The sequence below is a fragment of the Pholcus phalangioides genome, unplaced genomic scaffold (assembly GCF_987345545.1).
Source record: "Pholcus phalangioides strain wild (caught in Gottingen) unplaced genomic scaffold, Ppha-v1.0 ptg000011l_1, whole genome shotgun sequence".
In the NCBI taxonomy this organism is placed as follows: domain Eukaryota; kingdom Metazoa; phylum Arthropoda; class Arachnida; order Araneae; family Pholcidae; genus Pholcus; species Pholcus phalangioides.
This window is the reverse complement of record NW_028301604.1, coordinates 28,423,592-28,442,521: the sequence shown is the minus strand read 5'-3', so window position 1 is coordinate 28,442,521 and position 18,930 is coordinate 28,423,592. Positions and strand designations below refer to the sequence as shown.

The following is an 18,930-nucleotide window of genomic DNA, read 5'->3' as shown; positions in this document are numbered from 1 at the left end:
GCCGAAACATATGTCGGTGTTTTGTAAACTGTGATTTGTCCTCATCACGTTCTCAATATTCTTCTATAGTATAGTAATATGTGTACAGTGTAAAATAATAGAACAAGAGAGAGAGAGAGAGTATTTCTCTTTCTTATTCATTATTATTATTATTATTGGAGGGAGGGCACTTATCAGTTGCGCAAGATCGGAAAAAATATTTTTCTTGAAAACAGGCGGCATTTAGTGATTTCCATTGTGATAGTTGTAATGTGGATCGGGAAAATTTTGAAAACCGCTTAAAGGGTTAATGTATCATGCATGTTTTCCGCAGACGGATTCATGATGAAGTCGGGCACCCATGCTTGCAGTGACTGTGTGGTATTTCATGGTATCAGCAGTGATTCCATTCAGTTTAAACTGAGAATCCAATTGCTTGATTCACAGATGAGGTTGTTTGGCCCAAAACAAGGGGGTTTTAACAGCTACCTGAAACACTATTTGTTGTTCCATGAACTTCTGCCAGGTCACCCAACACAAAATTATGAAACGATATGAAAATAAACAATATGAGTTTTATTCATACGAATAAGCAAGGACGATGTAATATTACGTAGTGCTGACGAAATCGTGAAATGATAGATTCTTTCCACACGCTCTCGCGGAACTGCTCACACCAGGCACTTTTGGACGTAAACAAACATGTTTCGGTAAAGCCAGGGCCACACTCATGTCAAGTCTAGCCCAATAGTCATTTGCAAATATTTTCTTCGAATATTTGCTTCCAGAACTCTCTCCGTGTTGTGACTGTTGACGTTCTTCGCCCAATGCGTGGTCAGATGGATTGAAACATCGGGAAAGAAGGTGGCACCGTTGACTTGAGTTGGAAACTGCAAGGCAGTCTTCCAATACCTTCCAGCTTCCAACATTTGACAATCATTGCCAATGGTTAAGCAACCACACTATTTGCCCATGTACAACCTTGGAACGTATTGGACCAACCTTGACACGAGCGTGGCCGTGGTTTAATTGTACTATGCATGTACGTTGAAGCTTATAAGAAGTTATCTTTCATTCATTTTTTAAAACTTGAAAGAGTTATCTTACCTTCGTTTAAACCTTCTATTACAAAAGACGTAACTTTATCAGTTTTGCAGCCGGGCTGTTTACGGCCATTATTCGGAAAAAAGTCAGCATGGCCTACCATCTGGCTCATTCCCAAACCTGCGTAATTGGAGAATAATTTTTCAGAAAACTGTGCAGGGTGATTGAAACTGTTTGTTCACAGAGCCATGTTTGCAAATGTTCACTTTAGAAGTGCACACTGTATTTCTAGTTATATTTTCGAAATGACATGCGAGTTCTTAAAATGCCTTAATTGTTTGATGGGTCATGTACATGAGAAAATAAAGAAATTAACTTCTCATACAGTCCCCGTGTCCTAAAGTAAAATGTAGAATATGCTGCTATAAGTCATTTGCGAAAAATTCTATATTTTTAAATGCAATATTTATCGAGGTATTAAAGATAAAAAATTAATTTGTTTTGGTGACTTATCGCAGTTTTGGTGAGTTTGCATTGGTTCACAAAAATTCTAATTTTTAGGAAATATACGTCAATGAAATGAAATCAACTTCCGTAATTGGTTTTTATTTTATTTAGATTATTTTACACTGTTTATTTTTTTAATGTTTTTCTTCACCCAATGTGTCGTATACTTTTCATCCCACTTCCACAAAGTTATTTCGAATTATAAAATTAGTAATTATTCAATGTTTCGAAGACTGAGAAGTGAAGTGAACCCCCCCCCCCCCCATAACATAACGTGTTGTAAAATATCTGTTCAGAAGACACAGGAAACGATGGTAGCTCCAATTTCAAACCGCTGATCACATGAGAAACTTAAATTGAAAGGTGTGATTAAGTTGTGAAACAACTTCACTGAAAAGATTTCGATTATTAAAAAAATATCAAACAGTGAAACTATTCTATTTTTTTTAATCACAATAGCAATTGCATTTTGTTTTTCAGAATTCTACACTTTGAATTTAATTTACGTTTTGGTAATTTTTGAATCACAACCTCAGTTAAAGGTGATAAATGCTGAAAATTCTGAGTGTCTTTAAATAATGCATTTAATATACGGAATATTTTGCAAAATACTTTTTTAGCAGGTTCTACATTTCACTAATTAGAAGTTTCAGCACACGGGGACTGTATAAAAAGTTAATTTCTTTATTTTATTTTTATACTGCCCCTCAAAAAATTATGACATTTAAAGAAATAGCATGTCATTAAATGTTTTTTTGTAATTGAAATTATATTTGGAAGGAGTATTTGTGTTATTGGAATTATACTTCTGATGCCAATATTTGCAGCGATAGTTCTGCGGACAACAATCTTAACCAGCCTGCATAGAAACACAATATTTGCACAATTTACAGTAAGACTTTCTTATAAGTTTGGATACCTAAGAATAATATGGAAGTTGCATCAGAATGTATAACATCAATGTAATCCGCATCAGTTGGATCCAGTCGAACATTTATAGGCATGTTTTGGAAGTAAGGTTCAGCGGGATCACAGCCTAAGTAACAAGAAAAATAAATTATTCATTAGGCTGAATACATAGAGTTGCTGAATGGCGTGTGTAATATGAAAATAACAGATATTGTACAGATATTATTCAAAGTATTGGATGAAATAATGATTTTAAAATACTTATTAGGAGCTGATATAGTTCGGTTCATACAGTGGTGAAACTATAAGGCCAGGTGGAAAAACGGTGATTTAAAAGAAGTAAGTCAGAATTTTTTGACATTTTTTTTTCTGAGATGATGACTAGGATGAGAAGAGTAACATCTTGAAAACTTATTTGCAAAAATTCACAATACTTTTTTAGTAAATATATTTTTTCAATTATATCAGTGTAATGCAAAAAATATTAATGCTACTCCCCTTTTCTTGTGTCACCTACCTTACTTGCATATCCTAATGGCAAGGCATCATTCCTGGGAGATTCCGAAATATTCTACGTGGTTGTTTTTCATGAAGATGGATTCATAAGGATGTTATGAAGCAATAAGCTGTTTTCCATGGAAAGAGGTACGATCCTCCGATTAAAACGTGTAGATTAATTTCTCGAAAATATGGATATATGGATATATATATACTGTATATATAGAATATCAATATCTCTAAGATGCGGATTAACAATTTCTTCAAGAATAGCGAATGCTATTCTGAGTAAAAAGGTACGGTCAGGCCGTCTTCTTCAACAGATTGGCAGAGGAGAATAGCAATAGTTAGAGATGTGAACAAAAAAATGTCTGCAGAGAAAATTTCGAATGATTTAGAACTCTCTTGTACAAGTGCCCCCAATAGAAGATTAGGATTTCGCATAAAGTTTACGAAAGTAAAGGCTGCCCTTATCGCTTCATACGAACGCACAGAGTAATGAGATTGGAGTTTGCCATGAGTACTTGAGTTTAAGAGGTATGAACAGAAAAATGTAGTCCTAAATGTATGAGTCTAATCCCCTAAAATTAAGTGCTTTTAGCGAACTCGAATTTCATCACTGTACGTGCTTGTAAAGGCACAGCAGCCTTTAGTTTCGAACACACTGTATGCGAACCTCCTAATCTTTTATTGTTGATATTTTTACTTTGAGAGAGTTCTAAAGCATTCGCAATTTTTTCTGAAGATATTTTTTGTTCACATCTCGAAGAATTGCTATTCTCCTCTGCCAACCGTTGAAGAAGACCCCCTACATTCGCTACTTTAAAGCGCGTGTCCCACGATTCTTGGTCGGCGACGCAGGGTAAGGTAATTAAAGTAAAAGATTATAAAAAGTCTCTTTGTTGTGGACATAAAACCGCAAAGATACAGCCGGCGTGTTTGTTCCGAACAAGTACGGGATTTCCTTCACGCCGGCTGTGATTTTTGTGGTTTATGTTCAACGGCGGTTTATTATCTTTTACTTTAATTATCTAACCTGTGTCGCCGACCAAGAATCGTAGGACGCGCGCTTAAAAGAAATTGTTAATCGGTGTGTTAGGCTGGTATTACTCTACAAAAGTTTGATAAAATTTCTTTTATAAAACTTGGCAAAGATCTTTTATAAATTTTGTATTCAAATTTTTTTTATAAAATTTATTTTATAAAGGAAATGGACCACATTACACTATATAAAATTGTTTTTGCAAAAGTTTTTGTGTCAGTTCGTCAGTCTTCGTTAGTGTTGTGCTGTTGCTGGTAGTAGTTATGGATGAAGACATTTTTTTTACCATTTGCTATGGGGGGAAATTTATCATTTGCAACCTCTGTAATGCCTTCGGTTTAAAAAAAATGAAGGTTATGTGGATGCAGGGGCGTCGGAAGTGTTTCTAAACTGTGGGTGCGCGTCTTTCGTTTTATATCGAAAATTTTAATTTCTGAATCAATTCTGGGGTGCTCGGATCCATGCTACAAATTATTGTGGCACCCACAGCACCCCCGGCTCCGACGCCTCTGTGTGGATGATTGATTGTATTGGATGAAATAATTTGCGGAAGAAGCTAATTATTTTGATGCATTACATCTAGCTGGGAACGCAACTTAATGAATAATGAATATGTCAGTTTATGAAGAAGTTGAGGAATGCACACACAAAGCCCAGAGTCAAAGTTTAGCGACTAAATTGCCCGCGTTTCACCATATTACTTATTACGGTTTATATGTCACGGTAAAATCCCAAAGACTTGGATTTTACCACGAGTTGGTGAGTCCAAAAAACGCTTGTAAACGTTTGCATTTCGGATTTTTACCAAGTCAAAGTCCGTTTTAAATAAATTAATTAATCATCAGTTCCTGATGCTTACAAGTTAATTAATATTAATTTAATAATTATAAACAAGGAATTAACAAACGGAATAACCACCATGATGAGGTTTAGACGCTATTTAAGTAATTGATGCTGATAATTAATTTACTCCTACCAGTTAAAGCCCGTTTTAAATGAATTAATTTAACATCATTAACTTAATAGTTCCCCATTCATCTTGATTAATCAATAATTGTTCAATAATTATAATTATTAGTGTGAATGACATTTGTTAATGAATTAAATAGTATTTCGTCATGATGGCTAGCTGCTCGCGCTGACGCACGTGGGTGCCGAGTGCGCTTCGCCCACTGATCCACCTCTCCACACGACGAGCTTTTCAAAAGACATTTTGGAGTGGTCGAGAACGGGAAATCACTCATTTACAGTGGAACCCCGTTTATACGACTTTAATTTACAAAAAAATAATTCTCATTTATACGACGTTCAGGTTTGACCTCAGTTATTCTCTATACTTTTTAATGTTTAGGATGTATATATAGTTTTTATGTTGACTATATGTCAATGTGATGATATTCTAACTTTTTTTTCTTTAATGTAAAATACTTTTCGTAAGCCCCTAGGGCACCAAATTGCTGTTCGCGAGATGTTGATGGTGCTCCCTGGGGTAGGATGTATATGTATGTATGGTTTTTTTTCATTGAGAAAATAAATGTTCCCTCCGGGGAACCCCTGTATGGTGAATCATATTCTCCACGCCAGGGTAAGTTACTCATACTTTTTAATGTTAAAATATTTCATTTATGTACCACATAACTTCAACTACACGACGTTTTCACTCCTACTCGAATCCTAAATTTTGGCAAAAGTGTCATTTCAGTCAATTGATGTACGTGGGAATTTTGTGAATATAGTCAATAGATTTTTAGAAATAATTTTTTAAACTGAAGTAAAATGTGAGAAATAATATTCTTCACAAAATGCCTTTAAAATTTTCATTCACAGATCACTTGAGGTAAGAACGCAACTCTAAAGTGGACGTAACTTTGGTTCTAAGCTTCATGTAAACAAAACAAGCCTTGTTTATAATCACAAAAAATGGGGCTTTCCTGGAAAATGAAAGAAAAAAAATCTATATTTTTTTCTAAAATGAGATTTCAAACGTAGTCGGATACCTTAATCAACTTATATTGATTTAAAATGTTTTTTCAAGGTTAGTGTGGTGAAATAAATTATTAAATTGAAATTTAGTATTTTTGCATAGGTGGTGGTGGTGGTCGTGTTACCTAGATGAAATACACATGAAAATGGGGAAGATGGCAAGTGACAAGACAAAATGCAAAAAGAATTCTATCCAGATCGATAGTGTAATTCAATCGATAGTAGTCCATTTAATTTTGTGTTTATTACAATAAAAAGGGTGGAGGTAAAAAAAATTAAAGATAACAAGCGCTTGCATCTCATGATAATAGTGGATATTCGGAATTATATCCGTAGCAAACATCAGGATAATAAAATATAAAATTAGAAAAATGACAATTAGCAAAATTTTGTTTTTCTGCTCAATCTAATTTGGTTAATTCAAATCCGAAAAATGTGCACACAACAAAAAGTTATATACTAAAAAAAATACAAAAAAAAAGGAAACGCTTCAAAAAAAAAAAAAAAAAATAGGTACCTTTCGTTGTTGTGTTGTGCTCGGAGGGCAGATTTCTTTGGCATAGTCCTATATACACCATGTGACGCAGTAACCGATGACAACCAGTCACCTGGATATTACACACACACGGGACGACCAAAGCGGGATATCATGCGTCACCCGGAGGATATGGTAAAAATACTCTCCACGTACATCTCTCGAATATCGGGATTCGAATATATTGATTTGTCCTTCCAATGACTTTTAGTGATCGTTGCTCAAACTGTCCAAATGAGTTTCTCCAGCATTGAGTCTCGTTGCGGTAGTAATATATGTTTCGACGAGTTATATCAGGTGTTACGTGTTGGAGGTGATGCTCATCGTTTGCTTCATTCAATTCTTGGTGTACTGTGATTTACGAAAACTTTGAAGAAACTATATCACTTGAATTCCCAAAACAATTATTTACTTTAAAAAATAGATTTCAACAAAATCTGAGATTCGCACCCGGATGTGCCAAAACATGGACCTCTTCCACACGTGCTTACATGGTGAAGTGTTCTTTCATCTGGTGCGAGGCTAACTGCAGACTACGGTTCGGCTGGTGCGGTTGATCTTATCAGCAACCGTGGAATTTCGCGTGAAACACACACTGCTGTTAGCAACCGGGGTTTTTTATTTTTTAATGTCACGTGACATCTCGGGATTAGCTAAATTATTTTCGCCAAGCTGAAGTTGGCTACGATTATCATGCAAATTCATGCTCATAAGTTGCATTGCAGTAAAACCCCTCTTAACGGACACCCCCCTCAGATGTGGTCACTCCCTCTTTTACGGCCAAATAATAATATATAAAAGTATGTATTTCAAGCCCCTGATTAACGGTCACCACTTTTTCTCGGACGAATTGTTTTAGTCCTGTCGGTGTCCGCAAAAGAGAGGTTTTACTGTATATACTAATAAAAAATTTTTACGTCTGATAATTTTTTATGAATTTATTAGAAATGGTTGGGCCCCGTGGTAATTTGTACTTTTTGGGTGAGGTACTAATTTTTTTTTTTTTTTTGCTAAAACGTTATAATTGGGATCCAATGCATTTCATTCAAGTATTTTAAAATATATATCTCGGTTTTAACGGCGTAATCACGTTACTTATAACCGAGTTTTAATGTATGTTCATGTAGGAAAGCAAAAAAATTTCACTAGTTAGAAAAATTACACATGCATCGTGTATTTACTTCTGGCATACAGAAATTCAAACTGAACAAAGAAAAAAAAAAGATATATATCTCATTTTCTCTATAGCTTCAATTCCACATATGCTTGGCACTATAATATATTTTCATATAACTATGCTTATCAAATTTTTACAGATCCCTTTGATAAAAATAATTATTCATACGTTTTATGCGGAAAATAACAATTAGGGAATTTCTCCAGATTTCGTTTTGAATCTTCATCTTGTATCATATTCACCACTATATTAGGCCCCTCCTCATAGGCGTTGACTTGTTTTTCTATGCAATCACAAGTCACGATAAAAAATTTTGACCGTGTTGATTTATGACCATTAAAGACCATTAGCCATTGGGCAAAAAAAAAATTTGACAACCACTGTACCATATGATATTTTATTTTAATTTAATTTTTTTTAATTTATTCAATCATCATATAACGCTGTATAATAATACTAAGAACATCGTCAATGGATCATTAGCGGATTCGTTCTCATGAACACAAAGAACCGTGATAACGAAAAACTTCATAAAAACTTCTTCGTTTACCATTTTTCCCGATCAGTTATCAGATGATGATTTTCTCCAGATGGTGCGATTACACGATGGGAACGTAGTGTCCTTTTTACGAAATCATTTAAATGCTTCTTATATACTAAATCCGTTTGCAGACACAGATTTATGGCTTTGCCACGTGCTGGCTATTCGAATTGCTCTGCCTTTTTCACGATATAATTTAAAGTTCCTGACAACGAATTACTAAAATTTGCCGGCCTCCGAACTTGCTATCCAGGCCCGCTTAACACCCTGTACATACGGCACCAGGGCCGCAACTAGGGAAAAGCAGGCGGGACTGATACCAGGGCCGTCTAAAGACTATCATGGGCCCCCGGGCCAAGTGGTTTTCCGGAGGCCCAACCTGGTAAGTCCTAGAAAATTTCAACCGGATCTCATTTTTGTGAGGCCTCTCTTCTCTTGAGGCCCCCGGGCCCATGCGTTAAGACGGCACTGACTGATTTCCGAACTCCCAGCCAGAGGGATACACAAATGTTATTCTTTCATCTCTCCCTAAATATTAAAAGGGGGCGTCAAAATGCGTGCTTGTTCGGCTGACCACGCATGTCGTTGTGGTCCTGTACATCAGTATGTATGTTGCAAGGTTTAAGGTACATACAGGGCCGCAGCTGGATATATTTTTAACTAGCAAGCTTTTGGCGTCCCCGTGTAAGGAAAGGTTAGAAGGAGTGGTTAAAGGGGTAATTTGGCGCCCCCTCTAGTTCAGCACTCGGTACAGTGGACCCGTTCTCCCTAGTTGTGGCTTTGTGTGCGTATGAAAATCAAAAACTGCTCGAAAAGAACGTTCGGTGTGAAAATTCGATGTTACCCGCATACAACGTTTTGTCTAGATCAGCGGTTCTCAACCTTTTATACAAATACAACAACACAACAGGCAAACCCCAAAACGATGTTGCTGACTTAAGAACATCATGGATCCCCGAGCCCCTACCTACTACTGCTACACCACACATGCACCCCCCCCCGCGGAACCCCCCAACGAATCGGTACATGCGGGAATGTGCGTGTACGTGTAGTGCAACCTGACGTAATGTTTGTTTCTGTGTAATGCTTGTTATGTGTAGTGCTGTCATCTGCCCCCAGTTTTACTAACTATGAGTGAAGTGTTATGGTTGAATGATTTACCGTTGTAGGACTGTTGCTCTCTGTGACGAGACTTTTTAACGGGGAGATCGGCTCGCATTTGCGCCTTGAGGTTGGGAACCACAGAAAACCAACTTCAGCCGACCACCACTGTGGGGTTCGAACCCGGATCCTCGCATCACGAGTCCGGCACTATAACCACTCGACCACCACAGCGGCATTTTGCGGCTCTTTTTTGACCCACGGAGCCCTTCCCAGTATTTAATTGCTATGGCGGAGCCCCATAAACCTATTTTTCATTTATTCATCGAAGTTACTGACTTATTTTTATATATTATTCAAAAATATTAATTTTTTTTTCAAATTTACTGTTTCAAATTTACTTACCGGGCGGAGTACCGGTTGAGAACCGCTGGTCTATATGGTTTTTTTTTAATTCCAAAAACAGATAGACAGCCACATTCATATTCGATACAAAAATAAATACCAAAAAGACAGAATAATGAAAGCAAGACACACACAATGCAGCTGTCAGGGACATATCCCTCCCCCCTTTTAAAATTATGCTTTTAATAGATGTTTCAAAAGTTTGATATGGGATTTGCAAATATAAAAATTTATTCCTTCAGATGTCTAATTATTTTTACTTCTGATAATTTTTTATCAATTTATTAGAAATGGTTGGGCCTCCTGGCAATTTGTACTTTTTTGGATGAGGTACTAATTGGTTTTTTTGCTAAAACGTTATAATCGGGATCCAATGCATTTCATTCAAGTATTTTAAAATATATATCTCGGTTATAACGGCGTAATCACGTTACTTATAACCGAGTTTTAATGTATGCTCATGTAGGAACGCAAAAACAAAAAAAATATCATTGGTTATAGAAAAATTTAATTTTTTCTTCATCGGTTCTTTTATATTGTTATTAGTGCAAGAGCGCCAAACAAAGAATTAGTTTCCGTCGAATGGAACTTCACCATTCAGTTCCTCGAATTTGTCTTTTCCCATCATTTTTTTATGGCAACCTGAGAAGAAGAGCAATTCCTTTATCCAGTGCATCCGAAATCCCATCACCCTCCTTGTCAAACCACTTAATAGACAATGGAAGACAGCAACCACGAGTCCAGCCGAACCGTCATCAGGTAGTTCAAACATTTCCAATAGTTGATGGCAGCTTCCAGCCTCACAAAAATGAGATCCGGTTGAAATTTTCTAGGATTTACCAGGTTGGGTCTCCGGAAAACCACTTGGCCCGGGGGCCCATGATAGTCTTTAAACGGCCCTGGTATCAGTCCCGCCTGCTTTTCCCTAGTTGCGGCCCTGGTGCCGTATGTACAGGGTGTTAAGCGAAATCACTATGTTCTGCGAAAACGAGCCAAATGTAATAGCGCAGAACCTGTTCTTTCCCCGACAATACTGCTCATCTTTTCTTCACGTTCGACAAGTTTTATGAATAGTGTGCGCGGTCTATTTATATCTTTAGTCTATGGAAAAGACAAATTCGAGGAACTGAATGGTGAAGTTCCATTCGACGGAAACTAATTCTTTGTTTGGCGCTCTTGCACTAATAACAATATAAAAGAACCGATGAAGAAAAAATTAAATTTTTCTATAACCAATGATATTTTTTTTGTTTTTGCGTTCCTACATGAGCATACATTAAAACTCGGTTATAAGTAACGTGATTACGCCGTTATAACCGAGATATATATTTTAAAATACTTGAATGAAATGCATTGGATCCCGATTATAACGTTTTAGCAAAAAAACCAATTAGTACCTCATCCAAAAAAGTACAAATTGCCAGGAGGCCCAACCATTTCTAATAAATTGATAAAAAATTATCAGAAGTAAAAATAATTAGACATCTGAAGGAATAAATTTTTATATTTGCAAATCCCATATCAAACTTTTGAAACATCTATTAAAAGCATAATTTTAAAAGGGGGGAGGGATATGTCCCTGACAGCTGCATTGTGTGTGTCTTGCTTTCATTATTCTGTCTTTTTGGTATTTATTTTTGCATCGAATATGAATGTGGCTGTCTATCTGTTTTTGGAATTAAAAAAAAACCATATAGACCAGCGGTTCTCAACCGGTACTCCGCGGAGCCCTAAGGGCTTCGTGTGATTTCCCAGGGTCTCCGCGGCCGCTCGAGGAAAATTAAAGAAAAACAGTAAATTTGAAAAAAAAATTAATATTTTTGAATAATATATAAAAATAAGTCCGTAACTTTGATGAATAAATAAAAAATAGGTTTACGGGGCTCCGCCATAGAAATTATATACTGGGAAGGGCTCCGTGGGTCAAAAAAGGTTGAGAACCGCTGATCTAGACAAAACGTTGTATGCGGGTAATATCGAATTTTCACACCGAACGTTCTTTTCGAGCAGTTTTTGATTTACATACACACACAAAGCCACAACTAAGGAGAACGGGTCCACTGTACCGAGTGCTGAACTAGAGGGGGCGCCAAATTACCCCTTTAACCACTCCTTCTAACCTTTCCTTACACGGGGACGCCAAAAGCTTGCTAGTTAAAAATATATCCAGCTGCGGCCCTGTATGTACCTTAAACCTTGCAACATACATACTGATGTACAGGACCACAACGACATGCGTGGTCAGCCGGGACAAGCACGCATTTTGACGCCCCCTTTTAATATTTAGGGAGAGATGAAAGAATAACATTTGTGTATCCCTCTGGCTGGGAGTTCGGAAATCAGTCAGTGCCGTCTTAACGCATGGGCCCGGGGGCCTCAAGAGAAGAGAGGCTTCACAAAAATGAGATCCGGTTGAAATTTTCTAGGACTTACCAGGTTGGGCCTCCGGAAAACCACTTGGCCCGGGGGCCCATGATAGTCTTTAGACGGCCCTGGTATCAGTCCCGCCTGCTTTTCCCTAGTTGCGGCCCTGGTGCCGTATGTACAGGGTGTTAAGCGGGCCTGGATAGCAAGTTCGGAGGCCAGCAAATTTTAGTAATTCGTTGTCAGGAACTTTAAATTATATCGTGAAAAAGGCAGAGCAATTCGAATAGCCAGCACGTGGCAAAGCCATAAATCTGTGCCTGCAAACGGATTTAGTATAGTATAAGAAGCATTCAAATGATTTCGTAAGAAGAACACTACGTTCCCTTCGTGTCATCGCACCATCTGGAGAAAATCATCATCTGATAACTGATGAGGAAAAATGGTAAACGAAGAAGTTTTTATGAAGTTTTTCGTTATTACGTTCTTTGTGTTCATCAGAAGGAATCCGCTAATGTCCCATTGATGGATGTTTTTAGTATAATTATACAGCGTTATATGATGATTGAATAAATTAAAAAAAAAATTAAATTAAAATAAAATATCATATGGTCCAGTGGTTGTCAAAATTTTTTTTTTGCCCAATGGCCCTTTGCACCATATTTGCTCCCCCCCCCCACTTTTCTCCAGGACCTTCTACTCTCATCTAAGAGCGAGACCCTTTCTCCTTATTGAATTGAATTTAGTCAAAGGGAAATTTATTGCACAAGTATCTATTAAAAAAATGTTGGCCGCTGGAACTCCCTGGGACAGGTGCGGATCCAAAAGGAAGGGGGGGTTCGATCCCTCACTAACACCGAATTGTCTCGGAACATTACGTCTGTGTATAATATATAATGAGACGTTGCAGTCATCAATATTTTCATGAGGTTTTCCTTTTATCCCATTTTTGATTAACGTTGCGTTTGTGCGATGCTTTGTTTAATATTTTTTTCAGATATTTTTCGCATAAATGTTTTCATGAAATGAACTAAAAGGTCTAATGAGAGAGTGTTTTATCAGTGTTTTTTAAAAATTTTTTACAGTGAAATTTGATTATTTAGCGTTTTTGAAACATGAAATTTTCAAATTTCATTCCGATTTTCTATCTGAATTTTTTTCCTGACCATCAACAGAAATAATTTTTTTTGTCACATGAGGTTCCCAAAATTATAATTATCATGATTAATTTCCATTAATTAGAAATTTAGTTAATTGGAAATTTACTTTAATTACAAAGAAAAACGTGCTAAATTCATGTCCAATTTTTTAAAACTTCAAAAATATGTTAATTTAATAGCCAGTCATCATATATAAAAAAAATTGTGTGATTTGGTCACGAATTGTAAGATTGGTCAAAAATGGGTCAACTCTCTTTTGGGTTGTCTTTCTTCAACTCCGACTTAATTCCAAACGTCAAATATTGTTACAGAAAATTAAATAATTTAATTACCTGAAAATTTTTTTACAGTAAAACCTCTCTTTTGCGGACACTGACAGGACTAAAAAATTCGTGCGTGAAAGAGGGGTGATCGTTAATCAGGGGTTTGAAATACATACTTTTATATATTATACAACTATAAATTATTATTTGGCCGTAAAAAAAGGGGGGGGTGACCGCATCTGAGGGGGTGTCCGTTAAGAGGAATTTTACTGCAATGCAACTTATAAGCACGAATTTGCATGATAATCGTAGTCGACGTCAGCTTGACAAAAATAATTTAGCCAATTCCGATATGATCACGTGACATTAAACAATAAAAAAACCCCGGTTGTTAACAGCAGTGTGTGTTCCACGCGAAATTCCACGGTTGCTGATAAGATCAACCGCACCAGCCGAACCGTAGTGTGCAGGTAGCCTTAGGCCGGGACCTGACTACGGCGCGGTTGCAGGCGGTTGAGGTTGGGGGGGGGGAAGGCATCATCTATAGTTTTATTCTGTCAACGCACAGATACAACTGCAACCGCTGAGCGCGGTTTTCTCAACCGAGAAAATCCACATTTTTTTTGGACGGTTGGGGTAACCGGAAAGCTGCCATCATGTATTGCAAAGGTGTGAACACCCTGATGAGACGGTTCGGCTGGACCTGCGGTTGCTGTCTTCCATTGTCTATTAAGTGGTTTGACAAGGAGGGTGATGGTATTTGGGATGCACTGGACAAAGGAATTGCTCTCCTTCTCAGGTTGCCATAAAAATGAGGGGAAAAGACAAATTCGAAGAACTGTATGGTGAAGTTCTATTCCACAGAAGCTAATTATTTGTTTGGCGCTTTTGCACTGATAGCAATAAAAAAACCAATGAAGAAAAAATTAAATTTTCCTAACTAGTGAAATTTTTTTGCTTTCCTACATGAGCATACATTAAGACTCGGTTATAATGACATTCATAAACTAACGTGATTACGCTAAAACCGAGATGTATATTTTAGAATACTTGAATGAAATGCATTGGATCCCGATTATAACGTTTTAGCAAAAAACCAATTAGTTATCTCATCCAAAAAAGTACAAATTGCCAGGAGGCCCAACCATTTCTAATAAATTCATAAAAAATTATGAGAAATAAAAATAATTAGACATCTGAAGGAATAAATTTTTATATTTGCAAATTTTCCGTATCAAACTTTCGAAACATTTATTAAAAGCCTAAGTATGAACCGGGGAGGAAATATGTCCCTAAGATCTGCATTGCGTGTGTTTTGCTTTCATTATTCTGTTTTTTGGGTATTTATTTTTGTATCGTATATGAATGTGGCTGTCTATCTGTTGTTTTTGCAATTAAAAAAAACCATCTAGGCCAGCGGTTCTCAACCGGTGCTCCGTGTGAACTCCCAAGGGCTCCGCGGCCCTCGAGGAAAATGATAAAAGAACCAGTAAATTTTGAAAAAAATGATTATTAATATTTTTGAATAAAAATAAATCAGTAACTTTGATGAATAAATGAAAAATAGGCCTACGGGGCTCCGCCATAGAAATTATATACTGGAAAGGGCTCCGCGGATCGAAAAAGATTGAGAACCGCTGATCTAGGCAAAACGTTGTATGCGGGTAATATCGAAGAGTGCACTAAGACAATTTTCACACCTACCGTAGATAGCAAGCAGTTTTTGAATTACAAAGCCGCAACTAGGGAGAGCGGGTCCACTGTATCGAGCGCTGAACTAGAGGGGGCACCGAATTGCCCCTTTAACACCACTCCTTCTAACCTTTCCTTACACGGGGACGCCAAAAGCTTGCTAGCTCCAGTTAAAAAAGTATCTGCGGCCCTGTATGTACCTTAAACCTTGCAACATACATACTGATGTACAGGGCCACAACGACATGCGTGGTCAGCCGGGGTAAGCACGCATTTTGGTGCCCCCTTTTAATATTGAAGGAGAGATGAAAGGTTAACATTTGCGCTCCTGTCTGACTCGGAGTTCGGGGCATCAGTCAGTGCCGTCTTAACGCGTGGGCCCACCCGAGCACGGCCCGGGTGCCTCAAGAGAAGAGGGCCTCCCAAAAATGAGATACGATTGAAATTTTCAAGGATTTACCATGTAGGGCCTCCTAAAAACCACTTGGCCCGGGGGGCCCATAATGCTCTTAAGACGACCCTAACACCAGTCCCACCTGCTCCTCTCTAGTAGCGGCCCTGATGCCGTATGTACAGGGTGTTAAGCGGGCTGGGGTAGCAAGTTCAGAGGGCGGCAAATTTGAGTAATTCTTTACAATAGAGATTTTTCTCCAATTTCTTCAATAAATTTGAGTCACGCATATCGGAATAAAGGTTATAGAAATAACTTTTCGTGAAACGTTGGCTGGGTAAAGGATGAACCCAGTACCTATGAAAGCGTCGGCGTCGCTCATTTCTCCGATTTCTCACGATTAGGTAAGCAATACAAGCTGTCCATACTGGAAATAAAGTAATACATATGATACACACACACACATAACAGGTGTAGAGGAAGGTGGGATCAGGACGAAGATCTCAGGATTCAGGTTACTTCCTAATGTCATGCATCGCTTTTTGCCAAAAACCGTCTTGGCGCAAACATTGAGTGCACAACGTATTTTTATGAGGTTTTCTTTTAATCGCCTTTTTGACTAACGTTGCGTTTGTGCAATGCTTTGTTTAATATTTTTTTTAAATATTTTTCACGTAAATGTTTTTATGAAAGGGGCCCATTCAAGTATTACCCCCCCCCTTGTCAGCAAACGTCAGCAAAACACTGACCTCCCCCATCGTCAGCAGCTTAGTGTCATATATATTGCATATCTTCAAAAAAGGGGGGTGATTGATGACGTAAGCAACCTTCAAACCCCCCTCGCCCCTTTGTCATCAAATGTCCGCAAATCCGAAACTCCCTCCACCCTCGATGCTGACGTAATACTTGAATTACCCAAAATGAACATTTTTGGGAACTAAAAGGTCTAATGAGTATCATAATGTTTTTTAAAATTTGATTTTTTACAGTTTTTAAAACATGAAATTTTCAGAAATTTCATTCCGATTTCCTATCTGAATTTTTTTTCCTGACCATAAAAAGAAATATATTTTATTTTTAAATAGGAGAAAATAATTTTTTCCTTGGCTTTTTTTTTGGTCATATGGGGTTTCCCAAAATTACAATTATTATGCTTAATTTCCATTAATTAGAAATTTAGTTAATTGGAAATTCACTTTAATTTGTAATTAAACAAAGAAAAACGTGCTAAATTCATGGCCAGTATTTTTAAACTTCAAAAATATGTTATTTAAATAGTTTTTTAATATATGTTATTTAAATAGTTTTTTAATATATGTTATTTAAATTAATTATGATGATTCCAGTCATCATGTATGAAAAAATTTGTGCGATTTGGTCACGAATCGTAAAAGCATCAAAAATGGGTCAACTTGTAGGCTGTCTGTCTTCAACTCTGAATTAATTTCAAACGGCAAGTATTGTTACAGAAAATTAAGGTATCCGACTACGTTGAAAACGTCATTTTGGAAGAAAATGGATTTTAATTTTTTTTATTTTTTTATAAAAGTCCTATTTGTTGCGATTCCAAAACAGGCCTTGTTTTGTTTATATGATGCTTAGAATCAAAGTGACGTTCACTTTAGTGTTGCGTTTTTACTTACAAGTAATGCGCGAATAAAGACTTTAAACGTGTTTTACGAAGAATGGTATTTTTGACATTTTACTTGATTTTGTGACATGATTTGTAAAAATTGATGCATTGCATCTTTACGAAATTTAATGTGATATTTTGCTATATATTGTTCAGGTTATGAACCAAAATCTAAGGTCTATCACATATATTTTTTGAATTAGTGTTTTATAGACAAAATGTAGGATCAAATTTAAAAAAATTCACATGTACTTAAACATATTTTGGTGTAACTTATGAACATATCATGCAATCCTTTAAATTTTGGTTCATAACCTGCAACATTACTAGCTAAATGCACTGTGAAAATCACAAAGCATTTCATTGATAAAACTTTTTGCAATCGTGTTTCGAATATCACATGAATTTTGGCTAAAATTTGACATAAAAACGACTTTTTCATAGAAAATATAATAGATAGACAAAAATTTGTCACTGTTTTCACCATTTCGAGACACTTTCTATCAAAAAATGTATTTAAAGTTCACTCCAGAAAAATTTTAAAGAAAAGTGACAAGAAAGGTAGTCGGATACCTTAAATTTCATTACATGAATATTTTTATTAGTATATACAGTAAAACCCCTCCTTTTTGTGAACACGGGCAGGACAAAAAAATTAAATCCATGTAAAATTGGTGACCGTTAAAAAGAGGTTTGAAATTCGTTCTTTTATATATTATTCAACTGTAAATTATTATTTGTCCGTAAAAGGGGGAGTATCCGTTAAGAGGGGGTTTTACTGCAATGCAGCTTATGAGCACGAGTTTACATGCAAACTGGAGCCAACTTCAGCTTGGCGAAAATAATTTAGCCAATCCCGAGATGTCACGTGACATTAAAAAATAAAAAACCCCGGTTGCTAACAGCAGTGTGTGTTTCACGCGAAATTCCACGGTTGCTGATAAGATCAACCGCACCAGCCGAACCGTAGTGTGCCGGCAGCCTTAGAGTACTAGTTAGTATATTATGAGAGCTACTTAGTACTCTCTGGGGGAGTGTTATTTACAATGTGTGCGAAGAATTCAGAAATGATGTATTAATTATAGGGTGCGTACTTATCTGACCTTTCTTCCTCTCTCAATATTCGGATAATCACCGGATACGAATTTACAAAGCTTTTTTTATTTTAAAAGAAATTACTTATCTTGATTTTTCTCGAAATCCAGAATGTACTTTCAACATCACACATAAAAAAGACGAGTAGAAGAGCAATCGAAACAGCCTTGAACAGGTATTTTCCATTCTGAGAAAATTATGCTATTTTTTCGGTGCAAATTTGAATTCCTGTAATAATTTAACGAGCGAAAAAATTGTTGTCTTTTCATTAACCAACCATTGCACGTTACTAGTCTTTTTTTTTTTTGGAATTAATAATTTTTACTGCCATTAGCAATCATTTCTCGGAGCCCCGAGGCAGGCAGATATTTTCTTGCCCCCCCCCCCCCTTAAAAAGGAAAAAAATTATACAAAATAAGTGTTCATTTTTTGTGATTAGCCCATGCGGTTAGAGGCCCCAGATGCCCCAGCCTAGTTACGACTCTGAACTACATCCAAATCATCATTTGTTGAAATCATGTTAGAAAATTTTTAACTTTAGAGCGCTCACTGAAAAAAAAAATCCGTACTGATTGACAGACGCGAAGAAAGAGATCGAATAATGAAAATAT

At 36.7% G+C, this 18,930-nt stretch overlaps 1 protein-coding gene across 1 annotated transcript in view; it reads right to left on the bottom strand.

The window, feature by feature from the left end:
* Positions 1–18,930, bottom strand: part of LOC149080308 (pancreatic lipase-related protein 2-like) — a 196,774-nt gene that overhangs the window by 76,263 nt on the left and 101,581 nt on the right. Inside the window, exons 5-6 of the mRNA XM_089239435.1 lie at positions 2,450–2,566; positions 1,087–1,203 (exon numbers count right to left, since the gene is read on the bottom strand). Of these exons, the coding sequence (XP_089095561.1) occupies positions 1,087–1,203; positions 2,450–2,566 (234 nt within the window). The remainder of the gene's footprint in view (positions 1–1,086; positions 1,204–2,449; positions 2,567–18,930) is intronic.